General features: G+C 44.5%; 1 protein-coding gene across 2 annotated transcripts in view; it reads left to right on the forward strand.

Annotated features, from left to right (window-relative positions):
- The window catches only part of SVOP (SV2 related protein), a 99,857-nt gene that overhangs the window by 14,440 nt on the left and 65,465 nt on the right, over window positions 1-19,952 (forward strand). For both annotated transcript variants that reach the window (XM_012469129.3, XM_064379879.1), the window contains exons 2-4: window positions 10,710-10,870; window positions 15,357-15,442; window positions 16,519-16,617. In XM_012469129.3, the coding sequence (XP_012324552.1) occupies window positions 10,710-10,870; window positions 15,357-15,442; window positions 16,519-16,617 (346 nt within the window). The remainder of the gene's footprint in view (window positions 1-10,709; window positions 10,871-15,356; window positions 15,443-16,518; window positions 16,618-19,952) is intronic.

Below are 19,952 nucleotides of genomic sequence, written 5' to 3' on the forward strand. Positions count from 1 at the left end.
TCACAGCTTAAGCTTTCTTTTCAGCCTGATAGCTTGAACTCTGATAGGCTGAACTCAAGGGATAAAGCTCCAGAAGCCCAGATGAAAAGAGAGAAAATTTCCTGTGGCTCACGCCTGTAATCCCAGCACTTTAGGAGGCTGAGGCAGGAGTATCACTTGAAGTCAGGAGTTCCAGACCAGCCTGGCCAACGTGGTGAAACCTCATCTCTACTAAAAATATAAAAATTAGCCAGGCATGTGGCGGATGCCTGTAATCCCAGCTACTCAGGGAGGCTGAGGCAGGAGAATCGCTTGAACCTGGGAGACGGAGCTTGCAGTGAGCCAAAATCGTGCCACTGCACTCCAGCTTGAGCGACAGAGCAAGACTCCATCTTAAACAAATAAATAAAATAAAATACTTGAATCAGAAGTGGGCATGGTAGCTCACGACTGTAATCCCAACACTTTGAGGATCACTTGAGCTCAGGAGTTTGAGACCAGCCTGGGCAACATAGCAAGACCTGGTCTCTACTAAAATTTAAAAAAAGTTAGCTGAGCATAGTGGTGCATAGCTGTAGACCCAGCTACTTGGGGGGCTGAGGTGGGAGGATTCCTTGAGCCTGGAAAGTTGAGGCTGCAGTGAGCCCAGATGATGCCACTGCACTCCAAGCTTGGGCAACAGAGTAAGACCCTGTCTCAAAAAAATAAATAAATAACAATACCTGAATCAAATCACAGGCCCTAATTTAAGGTACCGAGGAAAATTCTATGGTGGTACAAACAAGATCTTCAGGTTCACAGCTATTTCCTCAAGTTCTTCTCTTCCTTAAATAGCAAAATTATGTAAAACAAATGTTCTCTGCTATTTTGGTAAATTATACGCTATATATATACATATACAACAAATGGCAAGAAATTGTGAGCCAGCCTGTTTTGAAAAGCCTTCACATATTTAACATATGCCACTGCTATTTTCTTTTTCTTTCATATTACATTTTTTTCCCCTCAGGAAATCTTGGCTCATGTAGTTGATAAATTCTTTTAGGAACCCAACTGATACAAAATGTAGACTGGCTTTTGGAGTACCGCATAATTTCATGTCAAAGGTCCCTCTTTATTTCTGTTTTAAAACAAACTTTAATAAACAAAAGTGCCCTCACTTCTTGTGGTTTGCCAGAGAAAAGAAATGTGAGCAGGTCCAGATTTAAAACTGCGGGGAGAGACTGGGTGCGGTGGCTCTCGCATGTAATCCCAGCACTTTGGGAGTCCGAGGTGGGCAGATCACGAGGTCAGGAGTTTGAGACCAGCCTGACCAATATGGTGAAACTCTGTCTCTACTAAAAATACAAAAATTAGCGAGGTGTGGTGGCACACGCCTGTAATCCCAGCTACTCAGGAGGCTGAGGCAGGAGAATCGCTTGAACTCGGGAGGCAAAGGTTGCAGTGAGCCAAGATCATACCACTGCACTCCAGCCTGGGTGACAGAGTGAGACTCCATCTCAAATAATAATGATAATAATAAAACTGCAGGGAGGTTGGGCGTGGTGGCTAGCGCCTGTAACCCCAGCACTTTGGGAGGTTGAGGCAGGAGGACCATAAGAGGCCAGGAGTTTAAGACCAGCCTGGACAATATAGTGAGACCCTATCTCTACCAAAAAAAAAAATTTAATTGGCTGGATACCATGGTGCACGCCTGCAGTCCCAGCTACTGTGGAAGCTGAGATAGGAGGATCGCTTGAGCCCAGGAGTTTGAGGGTGCAGTGAGCTTTACTGTACTACTGCACTCCAGCCTGGATGACAGAGCAAGACCCTGTCTCAAAAAATAAATAAATAAAACTGCAGGGAGCTAAGTTATTTTCTCAAAGTCACATTTTACAAGGGTCAATGGACTCCAAACTCGAGGTAGAGGTGACTAGGAGAAGACCGGTTGCAGGAAGCTCTTATTTCCTCATTGCTCACGATTTTCCTGTTCATCAAGCTCAGTGAATGCTCACGATTGTCTGCAAGCTGGATGTCACCCCCACTTCACAGACGAAAGCAGAGTGTAGCCATGCTTAGCCACGTGCTGCTCCATCCGCTAGAGCCGGGTCAACAGTCGCTGTTGTTGTTTATATTTATAGTAAGAGCAGTAGATGCCCAGGTTAAAAGTCTCAAACATTACAGAAGAGTCCAAAATGAATAAGCAAAGAAAATGTGTCTTCCCTCAAAACTTCCTATTCCCATCCAGTTCTCCTTCCCAGAAGAAACCAGTTAGGCTTCTCACATGTCTTTCTGGAATGCCTATGATTGTCTAAGCATAATTCTTCTAGAACAGTATTTCTCAGACTTGAGCATGTGCACAAATTGTCTAGAGACTTGTTAAAATGCAGAAGCTGATTCAGTAGGTTTCATACAGGGTCTGAGACTGTGCATTTCTTGTTAATTTTTTTTTTTTTTTTTTGAGACAGGGTCTTGTTCTGTCACCCAGGCTGGAGCACAGTGGTGAAATCACAGCTCACTGCAAACTCAAACTCCTGGGCTCAAGCAATTCTACCACTTTAGCCTACTGAGTAGCTGGAACTTCAGGCACCCGCCACTATGCCTGGCTAATTTCTGTGTATTTCGTAGAGATGGAGGTCTCGCTTTGTTACCTAGGCTGGTCTATAACTCCTGGGCTCAAGCAATCTTCCAGCCTCAGCCTCCCAAAGTGCTGGAATTACAGGTATGAGCCATGATGCCTGGCCAAGACTCTGCCTTTCTAACAAGCTCCTAAAGGGTTGCTGAGGTCTCTGGTTCAGAACCACATTTAAGTTTTTCTTTCTTTCTTTCTTTTTTTTTTTTTTGAGATGGAGTTGCACTATGTTGCCCAGGCTGGAGTGCAATGGTGCCACCTCAGCTCACTACACCTCTGCCTCCCAGGTTCAAGCAATTCTGCCTCAGCCTTCTGAATAGCTGGGATTATAGGCACAAGTCACCATGCACAGCTAAGTTTTGTATTTTTAGTAGGGATGAAGTTTTACCATGTTGGCCAGGCTGGCCTCAAACTCCTGATATCAGGTGATCTGTTTGTCTTGACTTCCCAAAGTGCTGGGACTACAGGCTTGAGCCTCCGCATCCGGCCGGGACCACACTTAAGTTTTTGAGTAGCAAAGATCTAGCTCACAGGACCATATTGTACCGCTTTTTCTTTTTGGAGAAACAGAGTCTCACTTTGTTCTCCAAGCTGGTCTTGAACTCCTGGCTTCAAGCAATTCTCCCACTTCTGCCTCCCAAAATTCCAGGATTACAGGCATGAGCCACTCGCTGTGCCCAGACCATTTTATAGCACATTTAATAATGAGCCTCAACAATCTTGCCCTGTTGACCCTTACAGATCAACATTTGTGTATGTATGTGCGTGTGTTTGTGTGTGTGTGTGTGTTTATTGTGGTAAAATATAGGTAACATAAAATTTACCATTGACAATTTGTTTTTTTGAGATGGAGTCTACCTCTGTTACCCAGGCTGGAGTGCAGCGGGGTGATCTCAGCTCACTGCAACCTCCCCCTCCTGGGTTCAAGCAACTCTCCTGCCTCAGCCTCCCAAGTAGTTGGATTACAGGTGTGAGCCAACACACCTGGCTAATTTTTGTATTTTTAGTAGAGACAGGGTTTCACCATGTTGGCCAGGCTGGTCTCGAACTCCTGACCTCAAGTGATCTGCCCTTCTGGGCTTCCCAACAAGACCATCAACAATTTTATCCAAAATTAGCTGGGCGTGGTGGCACATGCCTATAATCCCAGCTACTCAGGAGGCTAAGGCAGGAGAATCACTTGAACCTGGGAGGCGGAGGTTGTGGTGAGCCAAGATCATGCCATTGCACTCCAGCCTGGGCAACAAGAGCAAAACTCTGTCTCAAAAAAAAAATTAAGTGTACAGTTAAAGGCATTAAGTACATTCACAATGTTGTGCAACTATCACTATCATCCACCTCCAGAATGTTTTCATCCTCCCCAACTGTATTCATTAAACACTAACTCCCTAGCCTCCCTTCTCCCCAGCCCCTGGTAACCACTATCTTGCTCTCTGTTTTTATGTTTTTGTTTTTGTATTTTTTTGAGATAGATCCTCACTCTGCTGCTCGGGCTGGAGTGCAGTGGTGCGATCTGGGCTCTTTGCAACCTCCGCTTCCCAAGTTCAAGCGATTATCCTGCCTCAGCCTCCCAAGTACTGGCATTACAGGTGCCTGCCACTATGCCCAGCTAATTTTTTGTATTTTTAGTAGAGACGGGGTTTCACCATGTTGGCCATTCTGGTCTCGAACTCGTGACCTCGTGATTCGCCTGCTTCAGCCTCTCAAAGTGCTGAGATTACAGGCATGAGCCACCACACCTGGCCACCACTATCCTACTTTCTATATCTGTGAATGTAACTGTTCTAGGTCCCCTTGTATAGGTAGAATCCTCATATAGTAGAATCCTCATCTAGGTAGAATCCTTTTGTGACCAGCTTACGTCACTCCACATAATATCTTCAAGGCTCATCCATGTTGTAGCATGGGTCACAATTTCCTTTCTTTTTGAGCCTGGATAATATTCTATTGTACGTATTGATGACATTTTGTTTATCCATTCATCTACTGGTGGACACTGCTTGTTTCTGCCTTTTGGCTATTTTGATACAGGACAACTTAAAAAATTTTTAAACATTTTTATTTATTATTATTATTATTATTATTTTTGGAGACAGGGTCTAGCTTTGTTGCCCAGGCTGGAGTGCTGTAGTGTGATTGTGGCTCACTTCAGCTTTGACCTCCCAGGCTCAAGTAATCCTCCCACCTCAGCCTCCCAAGTAGCTGGGACCACAGGCCCGCACCACCATGCCCGGTTAATTTTTTTCATTTTTGGTAGAGATGAGGGTCTCACTATTTTGCCCAGGCTAGTCTTGAACTCCTGGGCTTGATCAAGCGAGTCTCCCATCTCGGCCTCCCAAAGTGCTGAGATTGCAGGCATGCGCCACCCTGCATGGCTATGAAAACATTTAAAAAGTGGATGTGCTATATTCATGTAATCATCCCCGTCCTAATGATCACTTCTAGTGTCCTTTTATCATAGTCAAAGCTGCAAACAGCATGCTAGCACCAGAAGGGACTATAGCAGGGTGGCTGGGACTGGAGACTCTGAAGTCAGATGGCTTTGCCAAAGCCTGGCTAAGCCACTTACTGTGTGACCTTGGGCGAGCTTCCAGCCCCTCTGTGCTCAGTGTCCTCATTTGTAAAATAGGGATAGTGGAAGCGAATATCAAATAAGATAATCCATAAGGCACTGAACTCTGGACCCTGACACATGGCAAACTAACGGTCCATATCAGCTGTTCTTTATTATTATTATTATTATTATTATTATTGACAGAGTTCGCCATGTCGCCCAGGCTGGAGTGCAGTGGTACAATCTCGGCTCACTGCAACTTCTGCCTCCTGGGTTCTAGAAATTCTTCTGCCTCAGCCTCCTGAGTAGCTGAGATTACAGGCGCCCGCCACCATGCCCGTCTAATTTTTGTATTTTTAGTAGAGATGGGGTTTTACTATGTTGGCCAACCTGGGTTGAAACTCCTGACCTCAAATGATCTGCCTGCGTGCTCGGCCTCCCAAAGTGCTGGGATTATAGGCGTGAGCTACCGTGCCCAGCCCCAAATCAGCCATTATTGGTATCATAAGCAACTGCCTACTTGTTTCCATGTCTGTAATGAATTGCCAGCAGAACAAAGCTGGTGGGAGCACAGAACATTTAAACATTGTGAAAGATTCACAAATTACCTTCTAAAGGGTTGCAGTGGTCACTGTTAGTCCCCAGAAGGAAGTAGGGAGCCATGGACGGTCCTTGTGGAGAAGATGTGATAAAAGGAGTACTCAAGGACGACGATCAGGCCACACAGCGATTTCTTTCTGTGATATCCTCAGAGTCAAGGGTGCTGATCCATTGACCTTGCCTTCATCCCTAAAGAGTAATTGATAGTGTGCATAAACGTTCATGTCTGTCTTTCCTTGGAGAATTCGCCATGTGTCCATCTTCTGTGAATACCTTAGGGGGTTGTTTATGTTTGTAATTTTGGGGTTACTGCTTTGGGGCTGCGGGTTCTACTCATTTGTAGTTTTCTCTCTGTAGCCCATTTCACACCACACCTCACTTAGTGGGTTCCAGATGTGAAATGTCACCCCCACCATGAGCCTTTCCCAGCACCCAGTTTATTTTATTTGCAGCATGTCTTTTTTAAAAAATATATATTTTATTGCACTTTAGGTTGTGGGGTACATGTGAAGAACATGCAGGATTGTTGCATAGGTACATATATGGCAATGTGGTTTGCGGCCTCCATCCCCATCACCTGTATCTGGCATTTCTCCTCATGTTATCCCTCCTCAACTTCCCTACTCCCCGTTGTCCCTCCCCTGTCCCCCACAACAGATCCCAGTGTGTGATGCTCCCCTCCCTGTGTCCACATGTTCTCACTGTTCAATACCCGCTTATGAGTGAGAACATGCGGTGTTTGATTTTCTGTTCTTGTGTCAGTTTGCTGAGAATGATGGTTTCCAGATTCATCCATGTCCCTACAAAGGACATGAACTCATCGTTTTTTATGGCTGCATAGTATTCCGTGGTGTATATGTGCCACATTTTCCCTGTCCAGTCTATCATCGCTGGGCATTTGGGTTGGTTCCAGGTCTTTGCTATTGTAAACAGTGCCATTTGCAGCATGTCTTACAATGTGCCAACCATCTATGTAGTGATGTCCATATATACTCGTTATTTTTCTTTTTAAAATTCTTACCCACTCCTGGTAGACTATGAGCACTGCAGAAAGGCGTTGAAGTCTGGTGACCTTTGTGATCCCAGCAGCACCTTTGGGCCTGACACAGAGCAGGTGCTCATTCAATAACTGTTGAATAAGGGATTCCAGTAACATCCGTGGTGGTGCTAAGAGTTAAGGATTTTCGTGTTTTTTTTTCAAGATGGGAGAATACACATAACGTAAACTTTACAATTTTAACCTTTTTTTCCCCCGTTAGAGATGGGGTCTTGTGGCCGGGCACTGTGGCTCACACCTGTAATCCTCACACTTTGGGAAGCCGAGGAAGGTGGATCGCCTGAGGTCAAGAGTTCAAGACCAGCCTGGCCAACATGGTGAACCCTGTCTCTACTAAAAGTATAAAAATTAGCCAGATGTGGTGGTGGCTGCCTGTAATCCCAGCTACTCCAGAGGCTGAGGCAGGAGAATCTCTTGAACCTGGGAGGTGGAGGTTGTGGTGAGCCTGGGTGATGGAGTGAGACTCCGTATCAAAAAATAAAAGATGGAGTCTCGCTATGTTACCCAAGCTGGTCTTGAAGTCCTGGCCTCAAGCAGGTCTCTTGCTTCAGCTTATCCCCGTAGCTAGGATTACAGACCTGCGCACCACCCCACCCCCACCACCATGCCTGGCTCTATTTTAACCATTTTATTTATTTTTTATCTTTTCCCATTTTAGCCATCAATGAAAGTGTGTAATTTTACAAGGCTGTATAACCCTCACCTCTCTCTAGTCCCAGAGCATTTTCATCACCCCAAAAGGAGACCCCACACCCATTAAGTTATGAATCCCCATTCCCTGGCAGTCACTCATCTGCTTTCTGTTTCTATGAATTCTCGACACTTCATGTAACTGGACTCATATCTATGTGAACTTTGCGACATTTTAAAATGTGAAACACCTACGAAGATGTGGTGACATGTGGCGACGGAGACATGGTGGCTTCAACTGATTTGGGGACGAATGTTGGTGATTTCACGTAGTTCAACCTAATAGCCATGTTTAATCCTTTAGTTAGACAGCAGAAACAAAGACATTTCTCTCATTGTTATGTATGTGATTTTATATGCTCGAAATGTCTCAAAATAAAGTATCTTTATGACAAAAATAGAGTGAATGGGAGGCAATGGAAGAGTCTGAAGAGGTGGTGCCCTCTCATCGGCCAGAAATACAAGGTTTTAAGCCAGATAGACCTGGGGTTCAATCCTGGCTCCGTGCCTGTTCAGCTATGGGGCTGTGGGTAAGCCATGTGACTTCTGGGGTCTCAGTGTTCTTGTCTGTAAAATGGTGATAATAATACCAACTTCAGAGGTGCTGTGTGGATCGAGTGCACAGAAAACTTGCACAGAGCAAGAACTTGCAAAGCGGGAACTTGCACAGAGCACAGACTTGATGCTATTAGAGCGTGACCGTGGTAGATGGGGTGAAATGTTAGCACTGAACTTCAAACCCCGCCCGTCTGTCTGCCAACCCTGTGCTGGGGCCTGCATTTCCAGCCAAGATGAGCTTGACAGCTCAGGTTTTCCAAGTCCAGCCTTGCCAAGGAGTGGAATTTCAGGTGTTTACAAAATGACTGTGATTTAATCTGTCTTTCCTCTTCTAGAATTTGACAAGCAGGGTATGTTCCCTGCGCTTCTGAAATCCAGAGATTTACCCTTTCTATGCCAGTGCCACAGTTATATCTTTGGTGAAATACATGGCATGATGCAGTCGTTAATAATAATAGCAGTATTTTGTACTTAAATATTTCTTTTGTTTTTAAACTTTTAAAAACATGGATCACATGTACAGTCTATCTGCTCAAATACGACCTCTGCTATTCATGCCCATGTAACTCCGGACTTTCTTCTCTTTCTTTCTTTTTCTTTTTCTTTAACAAAGAAACAAAATAACCCAGGATCTTGCTCTGTCACCCAGGCTAGAGTGCAGTGATGCAATCTTGGCTCACTGCAATCTCCACCTCCCGGCTCAAGCAATCCTCCCACCTCAGCCTCCCAAGTAGCCGGGACCACAGGCACACACCACCATGCCTGGCTAATTTTTGTATTTTTTGTAGAGATGGGGTTTTGCCACATCACCCAGGCTTGTCTTGAACTCCTGGACTCAAGTGATCCTTTCGCTTCGGCCTCCCAAAGTATGGGGATTATAGGCGTGAGTGACCATGCCCAGCCAGACTTTGGTCTTTTTCTTTTTCCTCCCTCCCTCCCTCTCCTTCCTTCCTTCCCTCTTTTTTTCTTTCTTCCTTCTCTCTATTTTTTCTTTGTTTCTTTTTATTTTTCTGATAGGGTCTCTCTCTGTTGCCCAGGCTGGAGTGCAGTAGCGGGATCATGGCTCACTGCAGCCTCAACCTTCTGTGCTCAAGTGATCCTCCCACCTCAGCCTCCCAAGTAGTTGGGACCACAGGCATGCACCACCATGCCCAGCTAATTTTTTTTTTATTTTTCAAAGAGACAGTATCTCACTATGTTGCCCAGGCTGGTCTTGAATTCCTGTGCTCAAACAATCCTCCCACCTTGGCCTCCCAAAATGCTGGGATTACAGGCATGAGCCACCACACCCAGCACCCCAGACTTTCTTCAAAAAGTCTGTAAGGACTCAAAGCCATGATAGAAAGGACTTGCACATCGGTATCACTATCCCCTTGAGAGATTGTGAGGTCAGAGCACATCTGCAAGGTCAGACATGGCTTCGGGAGAGCAAGAAGTCCAGACTGAAGGGGCCCGCATGGTCCTAGAGGCTGTGGAGCTGGATGATGGGGCAGATGTGCCCAAGGAGTTTGCCAACCCCATTGATGGTGAGAGGGCCCTGCAGTTGGAGAATCAGCCTGGGCCACGGTCAAGGTTGCCTTCCCAGCAGGCAATTTCAGTGCTATAAACCCAAAACCCACTCCAAGGCTGGCAGACAGCACGAGTTTTGTGTTTGGGAGTGAGAAAGTTGGAAGGAGACAGGTAATTTTGTCCCTGAGTCCCACATGAAGAAACCGTTGCCCAGAGAAATCAAAGCTTATTCCAGAGCAGCAAGAAACAGCATAGTTTGCAGGAAAATATTGCATAAGAGTGGGGCCCATGGGGTCTCAAACTCAAATGCCTGCAGGGCCTGGCAAACAGGACCACGTGCCAAGTGAGAAGAACACAGAGCATGTGCAAGGATAAGAGCAAAAGATCCATAGGGCTGGAGATAATCCAGAGAAGAGGAGACAGTGGCCAGCTGTGGAGGGCATGACCCATCTAAAACGGGGGTCGGTGGGGGGCCAGGGCCACCACTGCCCAGACCTAGCACAATTCCAATGCAGGAACGTGGGCTCCAGACAGCCAGGTATTCTACTTTTGCAAGAGATGTTGGAATTCTGGCTTTTTATGTGAATTTTCCCAATTTAAACATTTTAGCACCAGGCACAGTGGCTCACAGCAGTTTAAAAGGCTGAGGAGGGAGGATCGCTTGAGCCCAGGAGTTTGAGACCAGCCTGGGCAACATAGAGAGAGCCTGTCTCTATTTTAAAAAATGGTATCCACTTTAACCTTTTTAAAATATGGTGTGAGAAACTTTTTGTGGGCCTAATGTGACCTTTAGATGACCAAAATGTTAGATATAGACAGATACCTAAATTCTGAAACAAATGTACTCACAAACAGTATTCTGACTTAATACAAAGATATCCTCAATCACATCACCTACTATGTGAATAGGAAACCCAGGAATTTTGCAGTGCCCAATCTGCCCAACTGTACATGGCAGTCCTGATACTGTAACTCTTGAAGTTATTAGTCTTCCCAACCCCAGTCCAACTCAATAGAAATGCGAACCCTCATCCATCAACTCTCCAAACCATGAGAAGAAGTCTTTCCCCTGTCTTGGGCACTAGAGCTGTCCAGCAAGACCATCTAGGGGAAGCTTTAGCCATCTTGACCAGATTTGCTCTGTTCTCTAGGGTTGTGAAATTCCGTCGCACAGGCGAGAGTGCAAGGTCAGAGGACGACACGGCTTCAGGAGAGCATGAAGTCCAGATTGAAGGGGTCCGCATGGGCCTAGAGGCTGTGGAGCTGGATGATGGGGCAGCTGTGCCCAAGGAGTTTGCCAATCCCACCGATGGTGAGAGGGCCCTGCGGTGGGGAATCAGCCTGGGCCACAATCAAGGTTGCCCCTCAGCAGGCAGTTTCAGAGGGGTCTTGTGAAGGGGCAGTTGGGAGGGCCCAGAGGGCCAAGGGGTGGAGCTGGAAGTGGGGACTGAGCCTCTATGGCTTACTTCAGCAGGCAAGGTTACATCATAATCCCTGCCAGTCAGCATCACTGCATAACACTTGGCTGAGAATGGCACTAACAACGACAATGATGATGACAAAGATGATGATGGTGATGATGATGATAGTGATGGTGATCATGATGGTGATGATGATGATAGCAATGATGATGGTGATAGTGATGATGATGGTGATGATGATGACAGTGGTAGTGATCATGATAGTAATGATGACAATGGTGATGATCACAGTGATGAAGATGGTGATGATAAGGATGGCAATGGTGATGATGATGATAGTGATGATGATGATGAAGATGGTAATGATGAGATGATAGTGATGATCGTGGTGGTGATGATGATGGTGATGATGATGATGGTGATAGTGATGAGGATGGTGATGATCACAGTGATGAAGATGGTGATAAGAATGGCAATGATGATGATGATAGTGATGATGATGATAGTGATGATGAAGATGGTGATGATGAGATGATAGTAATGATGGTGGTGGTGATAATGGTGATGATGATGGTAGTGATGTTGGTGGTGATGATGAAGATAATGATGGTGGTGATGATGATGGTGGTGGTGATGAAGATGGTGGTGGTGATGATGAAGATGGTGGTGGTGATGATGGTAGTGATGATGGTGTTGATGATGAAGCTGATGATGGTGTTGATGAAGATGGTGATGATGATTATGGTGGTGGTGATGATGATGGTAGTGATGATGGTGATGATGATGGTAGTGATGATAGTGATGGTGATGATGGTGGTGGTGATGGTAGTAATGATGATGTTGATGATGAAGATAATGATGATGATGGTGGTTGCGTTGCTGAAGTTGATAATGGTGATGATGAAGATGATGGTGGTGGTGATGATGATGATGGTGGTGATGATGGTGGTGGTGATGATGATGGTGGTGATGATGAACATGATGATGATGGTGATGATGAAGATGATGATAGTGGTGGTGATGATGATGGTGAAGATGAAGATGATGGTGGTGATGATGATGAAGATGGTGGTGGTGGTGATGATGGTAGTGATGATGGTGTTGATGAAGATAATGATGATGGTGGTGGTTGTGTTGCTGAAGATGATGATAATGGTGATGATGAAGATGATGGTGGTGATGATGATGATGGTTGTTGTGATGATAGTGGTGGTGATGATGATTGTGGTAATGATAGTGATAGTGATGATGGTTGGGATGACAGTGTAATGACAATGGTGGTGATGATGTTGGTTATGATGATAGTGTGATGGTAATGGTGACACTGATGATGGTATGCAAGCAGCTAACGTTGGCTGAGGATTTACTCTGTGCCAGGCACTGCTCTAACCAGTTTACATGTTTTATCCATTTAATCCTCACAACAGTTCCAATTGGATCTATTACCAACATCTTCCCCATTTTGCAGGTGAGGAAACTGAAGCACAGAAGGGTTAAGTATCTTGCTGAAGGTTATACAGCTAGGAATTAGCCAATCTGGATTTACACCCAGGAAATCTGGCCTCAGAGCCCACATTCTTACCCATGACCTTGTGCTACCTCTGAGGCAGTGCTGTGGGACCTGTTGTCCAATTTCCCTCACTTCTTAATGCTGCTGGATAAAAACATTCTATGAATTCCTGTAAAGACTCAGATTCCAAATCTAAGAAATGTCTAATGATTTGAACCCAAGGCCTGTTGTTGGCAAAGATAAGGTGGCAATGACGGGTGACAGAGACAAGCTGAGGCTTTACTCTCAGGCTGATCTGGGCTTGACTCCCAACTCTACAACGTGCCACCTGTGTGACACAGGGCAAGCCCATGTCCTCCTCTGTAAAATGGGGCTAATACTAGGCCTTAACTCATAGGGTTGTGATGGGTATTAAATGAAATAATGCACATCTAGCTTTTGGCACAGTGCCTGGCAGATAGTAAGCACTCAGTAAGTGCCCCATAATAGTGTTACTACTGTTCTTCCTATGGATGATTTTTTTTTTTTTTTTTTTTTTTTTTTTGCTGGAGAAAATGACAACCTGCTAATGTGATCAACACCAACTCACACATCTGGAGAAAATTATGATTGATATACAAGGCCCATGGTCGAAATTCCAAAAAGATGACAACTCCCAGCAGGGGCTGATGAGATCCTTGGAGGTCGCTCATGGGGCAACCCAGCATCCTCCTTTAGTATTTTTATTTTTTTCAGATGGAGACTCACTCTGTCACCCAGGCTGGAGTGCAGTGGTGCAGTCTCGGCTCACTGCAACCTCTGCCTCCCAGGTTCAAGCGATTCTCCTATCTCAGCCTCCTGAGTGGCTGGGACTAAGGCATGTGCCACCACACCTGGCTAATTTTTGTATGTCTAGTAGAAATACAAAACACATCATTCCATCTGAGTAAGGATGGAAAGCCCTAGTAGAGACAGAGTTTCGCCATGTTGGCCAGGATAGTCTCAAATTCCTGGCCTCAGGTGATCCACTTGCCTCAGCCCCCCAAAGTGCTGGGATTTCAGGTGTGAGCTACCACACCCAGTTGTATTTTCAATTAACTATTCATTTTTAAATTATTATGGCTTTGCAAAAAAAAAAATGCAGATATAGTACAGACAGTTCTCACATACCCTTCACCCAGCCTCCCCTAACGTTAACAACTAAAAAAAATTGTCAAAACTAAAAAAATTAACGTTGGTGTGCTACTATTAGCTCAACTCCAGACTTTATGTGGATTTCACCAGTCATTGCAGTTGTGCTGTTTCCAGACAATCCAGCACAGCACATTGGGTTTACTGTTTTAGTTTAGTTTAGTTTTGTTTTGTGGATTTTTTTTTTTAAACAGAATCTTGCTCTGTCACCCAGGCTGGAGTGCAGTGGTGTGATAACAGCTCACTGAAACCTTGAAACCTCCCTGGCTCAAGCCATTCTCCTGCCTCAGCCTCCCAGGTAGCTAGGACCATAGGTGTGAGCCACCAGTCACTGTTAATTTTTTTTTTTAATTTTTAGTCTCACTATGCTGCCCAGGCTGCTCTCAATCTCCAGGGCTCAAGTGATCCTCCTGCCTCAGCCTCCCAAAGTGCTAGGATTACAGGCATGAGCCACAGCATCTGGCCATCTTTTAGTATGTTTCAAAAACTTATTAGCTTATAAATGATACCTATGTTTTTTCTGAGCATGAAAATAACACCTGTTTATCTGGAAAGCATTCAGACATTAAAGAAATACTCAAAGTAGGAAAGTGAGTACTGTTTTCAAAGATGAGTCTGGTAACAGTTTGTAAGATGTTCACCCCTGCTTGGTGAACTCACACACACGTATACACATTTTATCACAAAGACAGCTCCTCCAGTACGTACCTCTCCACAACTTTCGCTTTTCACTTAGCAATACAGCGTGCACATCTTTCCATCTGAGTGCCGATGGAATTGTGCCTTTCAAAAGTATTTCAGGCCAGGCATGGCAGCTCACATCAGTAATCCTAACACTTTGGGAGGCCGAGGTGGGAAGATAGCTTAAGCTCAAGAGTTAAAGACCAACCTGGGCAATATAGTGAGCCCTCATCTCTACAAAAAATAGAAAAAAATTAGCTGGGCATGGTGGCATGTGCCTGTAGTCCCAGCTACTCAAGAAGCTGGGGCAGGAGGATGACTTGAGCCCAGGAGATTGAGGCTGCAGTGAGCTCTGATTGTACCACCGCACTCCAGCCTGGGCAGCAGAGCGAGATCCTGTCTCAAAAAAAAGCAAAACAAACAAAAAAGTATTTCTTTTTTTCTGGCCACAGAAACAATAAATTGTAAAAGGAAGAAAGTGAATTCTCATATAATTTTTTCCTTTCCCCCTCTGACAACAAACAAATTAAAACCATAATTCGAAGCCTTGTATATATTCTATGCCTAGATACATGTGCATATATATATGCCCACATGCATACATTTCCAAGAATAGAACCACGCCCAATACTTTGTTGTCAATCTTGTTTTGTTTTTAAACGTTAATTAACAATATACTTTGTGTGTCTTTCTATAGCTGCACATTCTTATTAACATTTGGGTCATATTCATAATGTAGATGTTTAATAATTTATATATGTATAATATCTGCTTAATAATTTATTTAACCAACCCCCTGTTGATGGACGTTCTGGGTTTTTCAGTTTCTCCCGCTGTAAGCAATGCTGCAGTTGTAGGATATCGCTTCACACTGCAATATTTTTCTAGGATAAGTTCTAAAAGCAGCATGTAGTGCCTTTAATTTGCTTGGCTGGGGACCACCCCAGGCAACCCCACTCGAGGACAGCTGGAAGGCACACTGATTCCTTCCTCCCTTCTCCCTTTCTCCTTCCCAGATACTTTCATGGTGGAAGATGCGGTGGAAGCCATTGGCTTTGGAAAATTTCAGTGGAAGCTGTCTGTTCTCACCGGCTTGGCTTGGGCAAGTATTTCTGGGGGGCAGTGGCTCAGTCTCCAAGAAACCCCCATGCTGTTCCACTGGGTTTCCATGGTCTATAAGGAAGGACACAGTTCTTTGCACATGGAGACTTTGATTGAATTCCAATCAACAAAATTTGGGTGGAGTGAGAAGTGGTGATAACCAGATGTGTGCTTGAAGACAGCTGGATGTGGTTGGCCATTGCCCTCAAGGAGGAACCGAAGTTTCTAGCTAATTAAGTGGCTTTCAACTCTTTGGGCTCAGGGCTACTATGAGATTATGATGTCAGCTGTGGAGCCCTCCCTAGAAAAACATGCACAGGTTAAAAGTGTGCCTTCTGCTTCAAGACTCTCACCATCCCTCATTCAAATCCCCTAGCTATGGCAAACAGCGCAGCCAAACCTTTAATATACTTGAAATTAATTTTTGTGAACAGCAGGAGATGGCAATCTAACTACATATTTTTCCAAATGGATCATCGATTTCCCCACATTTCTCCCACTAATTAGAAAAGCTGCCTTCATCGTATGCAAAATTCCCATGGCCACATGGGCTGTGCTTCTAGGTTCCACGTCCGTCCTGGTCTGTCTAGTCTCGGAAAGGCACACGATGTTTAATTGCTGGGGCTTCCGAGTTTGCTTTAATGTCTTAAAAGGTCACACTTGTTAACTATACTGACAATTATATTCTATTCTACATGAACAAATGACCTATAAGCCAAAGACAAACTAGTCTTTAATTGCACTAAAAATATCATTGTCTCTCTGCCTTTATAAAAATGTTTTTTTCCCTCAGATTTTAGGAATATGTTTTCCCACTTTGTTTGTGGGGTGCTCATATTTTTAAAAACACAAAAAACACCCACAAAAATAATACAAAATGTCTATCTGTCCATTCCTGTAATGGTAATGCAGTTTTAACTGCTGGAGCTTTAAGTGTGGTTCGATGTGCAGCAGGGCACTTGGCAGTGGGTAGAGAGGGGTACGCTACGGTCTCTGCCTCTGGGGTTATGGACTTGGCCAGCCTTCCCCGGCACCAAGCAGCGTCCTGGCCTCATGGTGTCTCCGTCCTCTCTGCAGATGGCTGATGCCATGGAGATGATGATCCTCAGCATCCTGGCGCCACAGCTGCATTGCGAGTGGAGGCTCCCAAGCTGGCAGGTGGCACTGCTGACCTCGGTAGGCAGCCCAGCAGCTCCCTCCTGTTGCATACAGATCTGCTCCCCTGGGGTGTCCTGTGGGATATCTTCCTTCTTCCACTGCTGAAGGCTCAGCAGAAAAGAATTAAGCCCTGATGGAAGCACTGTCCTGTCCCCACCTCATGTATCTTAGCAGGTTTATAGCCAACTCTACTCCACCCGGAGGGTGTCCCAGACATCCTGTTCCACCGCTAGGAGCTTGAAACCCACCTGTGCATATCACTTAAACTTTATAAGCCTGTTTTCTTGACTGCAAACAGGACATGCCAATCCCCACACCCCTAGGATGATTTGAGGACTGGAAACAACACAGTGGCTGGCATATAGTAGGTGTTCAATAAATTGGAGCTATTGCTCCTTGGGATTAAGGCTTAAAGGAGGAGGCTGCAGAACTCTTACTTTTTGTCAGGAACAGATAAGCAGCAACCTCTTAAAAGAGAGACGAATGGGCCAGGCGCAGTGGCTCACACCTATAATCCCAACACTTTGGGAGGTCAAGGCGGGTGGATCACCTGAGGTCAGGAGTTCGAGACCATTCTGACCAATATGGTGAAACCCCGTCTCTACTAAAAATACAAAAATTAACCCGGCATGGTGGCACCTGCAATCCCAGCTACTCGGGAGGCTGAGACAGGCGCATTGCTTGAACCCGGGAGGTGGAGGTTGCAGTGAGCTGAGATCGTGCCATTGCACTCCAGCCTGGGTGACAGAATGAGACTCCATCTCAAATTAAAAAAAAAAAAAGAAAGAAAAAGAGAGAGAGAGGAATGGCCAGGCTGGATAAGAGGATAATAAGGATAATCACAAAAGCTAATACTTAATGGAGCACTTACTGTGCAAAGGCCTTTACTGCACTGCATACAATATATGCATAATTTACACATGCTCTTCAATCCTCACAGACCTATGAGCTAGGCACACGGTTAGTTGAGCAAAATGAGGCACAAAAAGAGGTTAATCACTTGCTCAAGATCACACACCTAGCCAGTGATGGAGTCACTGCCAATTCAGGATGCCTCCCAGAATGCTGTTTTTTATAGATAACTGTTCTGGAATGGCCTGAGTGCCTTCCACACAGCATGACCTAGTCTGATATTGGCAATAAGGTTGTGCAGCTCAGTGGGAAGCACTTCATGGCACAGACACCTGTGTTTTTGTGGTTTAGTCAGCTCCAGAAGTGTGACCTTGAGTGAGGTGCTTGATGGCCGTATTTTGTGGCCTGCAAAATGGGGTGACAATGCCTGTTTTTCTGCAGTGGGGCAACAAAATACACACAGCACCTAGCACACAGCAGGGGCTGAGTCCCTGATACTTCTTTCTTATATTCCTCCTTCTCACCGATACCTCCTAAAGAGTAACTGCAGGCTGGGTGCAGTGGCTCTTTCCTGTAATCCCAGCACTTTGGGAGGCTAAAGTGGGCAAGTAACGAGGCCAGGAGCTCAAGACCAGCCTGGCCAACATGGTGAAACCCTGTCTCTACCAAAAATACAAAAATTAGCTGGGCGTGGTGGTGTGTGCCTGTAATCCCAGCTACTTGGGAGGCTGAGGCAGGAGAATTGCTTGAATCTGGGAGGTGGAGGTTGCAGAGAGCCGAGATCTCTCCACTGCATTCCAGCCTGGGTGACAGAGTGAGACTTCGTCTCAAAATAATAACAGTAATAATGATGATAATAATAATAACTGCTGGTTTGTGTTTTTGCAATGCAGGGCCTTTCTGGTCTCTTGTCATTGGCTTATAACAACCACAATTTACTGAGCACTTATTTTGGGCCAGGCTAACGATTTTGCATACATTATCTCTTTAGCCTTCTCAAGCCTATGAAAGAGGTGCTTTTATTACTGTCACTTCTACAGATAAAGTAACTGAGGCTTACAGAGATGCATTGACTTGCCCAAAGCTCAGACAGCCTGTAAGAGGCAGAGGCAGAATTGAAAGCCTGGCCTGGCAGGCTCAGAGCCCCTGCCTCGGGCTATTTTCTTGTGGTATGAGGTTTAGACTTGTTAAGTCTCATGGTGAATTTTCTATGGAAAAGTTAAGAGTCCTTTAGGAGTTGCTCCAAAGGCATGAAGTACCCAAGGAGGATACTATAGATGCACATTGTTGCCGCACAAAATATTGTGTAAGATGACCGTAACTACTGTGATATAAGGAAATACGATGCAAGATTACCGTAATTACTATAATATACAACCAGTACTAGGCTGTGCCAGAATCTCTCCCTTTGGGGAAAATGGGTGTTTTGAGGGATACTTACCTCTTTCAGGATGTAAGAATATCACTTAGCACATGACTAAGGCAACACTTTATCCCAAGACAGTAATCTTCAAACATCTTTGTTCTAGGTTGATCTAGAAAAGAATTAAATAAAAACCTTGTAGAATCCAAGACTGTCACATGTTTTTACATTGACATGAAATTTTTTAAATTATAGGTTGTAGATGATACCATTGGGAGTGTACTGAAATATAAAAATCAAAATAAAATTACTATATCATTTTTTAAAATGTGTCTAATGAAATTGAAATACCTGACATCTACCATCATTTGCTTTAAAATTACATGAACAAGTTCTTTAGAGGAATTTGGAAAATTTGCATAGCTGTTTTCTTGGAACTGATATTTCCATTCATTTCTCCATATAATTTTATCTTAATGTAATGTTTTCTTTTCTTTTTTTGAAATAGGGTCTTGCTGTGTTGCCCAGGCTGGAGTATAGTGGCGTGATCTTGTATCACTGCAAACTTCGCCTCCTAAATTCAAGTGATCCTCCCACCCCAGTCTCCTGAGCAGCTGGGACCAAAGGCACACGCCACCACACCCAGCTAATTTTTGTACTTTTAGTAGAGACGGAGTTTCACCACGTTGGCCGGGCTGGCCTAATGTAATGTTTTCTTGTTTGAAAGGATCACATTCATTATCCTATTATAATTCTCTGTGACAGAATAAATAAGTGTTAAATTATTAGTTTTAATTCTCTGAGATGAGAAGGCTGTAAGCACTAAAGTTTAGTCGTATACAATAGACCATAACAACAAGATATAATTAATTTTGATAAATAATTGTTAAACATAAGCAAGGTTTTATCGGAAATGTATCCCTTAATGAATGGTGTGGAATGTTTCCCAAATATTTTATGCATTCCTGAATGATTATTGCTAAAGTGAGACAGGGTTCAGCACCAGTTATGTTCCTATTTGTCATTTTTCCTGAATGAACATGCATATGAAAAGCTGTGTTCACATGAAAAAAAGTTTTGAGGAACTGAAGGATTTGCTAGCACCCAGCAAACTGATGCCACTTGATTTTTAAAAACA

This window comes from Aotus nancymaae, unplaced genomic scaffold, assembly GCF_030222135.1.
Source record: "Aotus nancymaae isolate 86718 unplaced genomic scaffold, 86718_ANA_hifiasm-v0.15.2.pri h1tg000021l, whole genome shotgun sequence".
Classification (NCBI taxonomy): Eukaryota; Metazoa; Chordata; class Mammalia; order Primates; family Aotidae; genus Aotus; species Aotus nancymaae.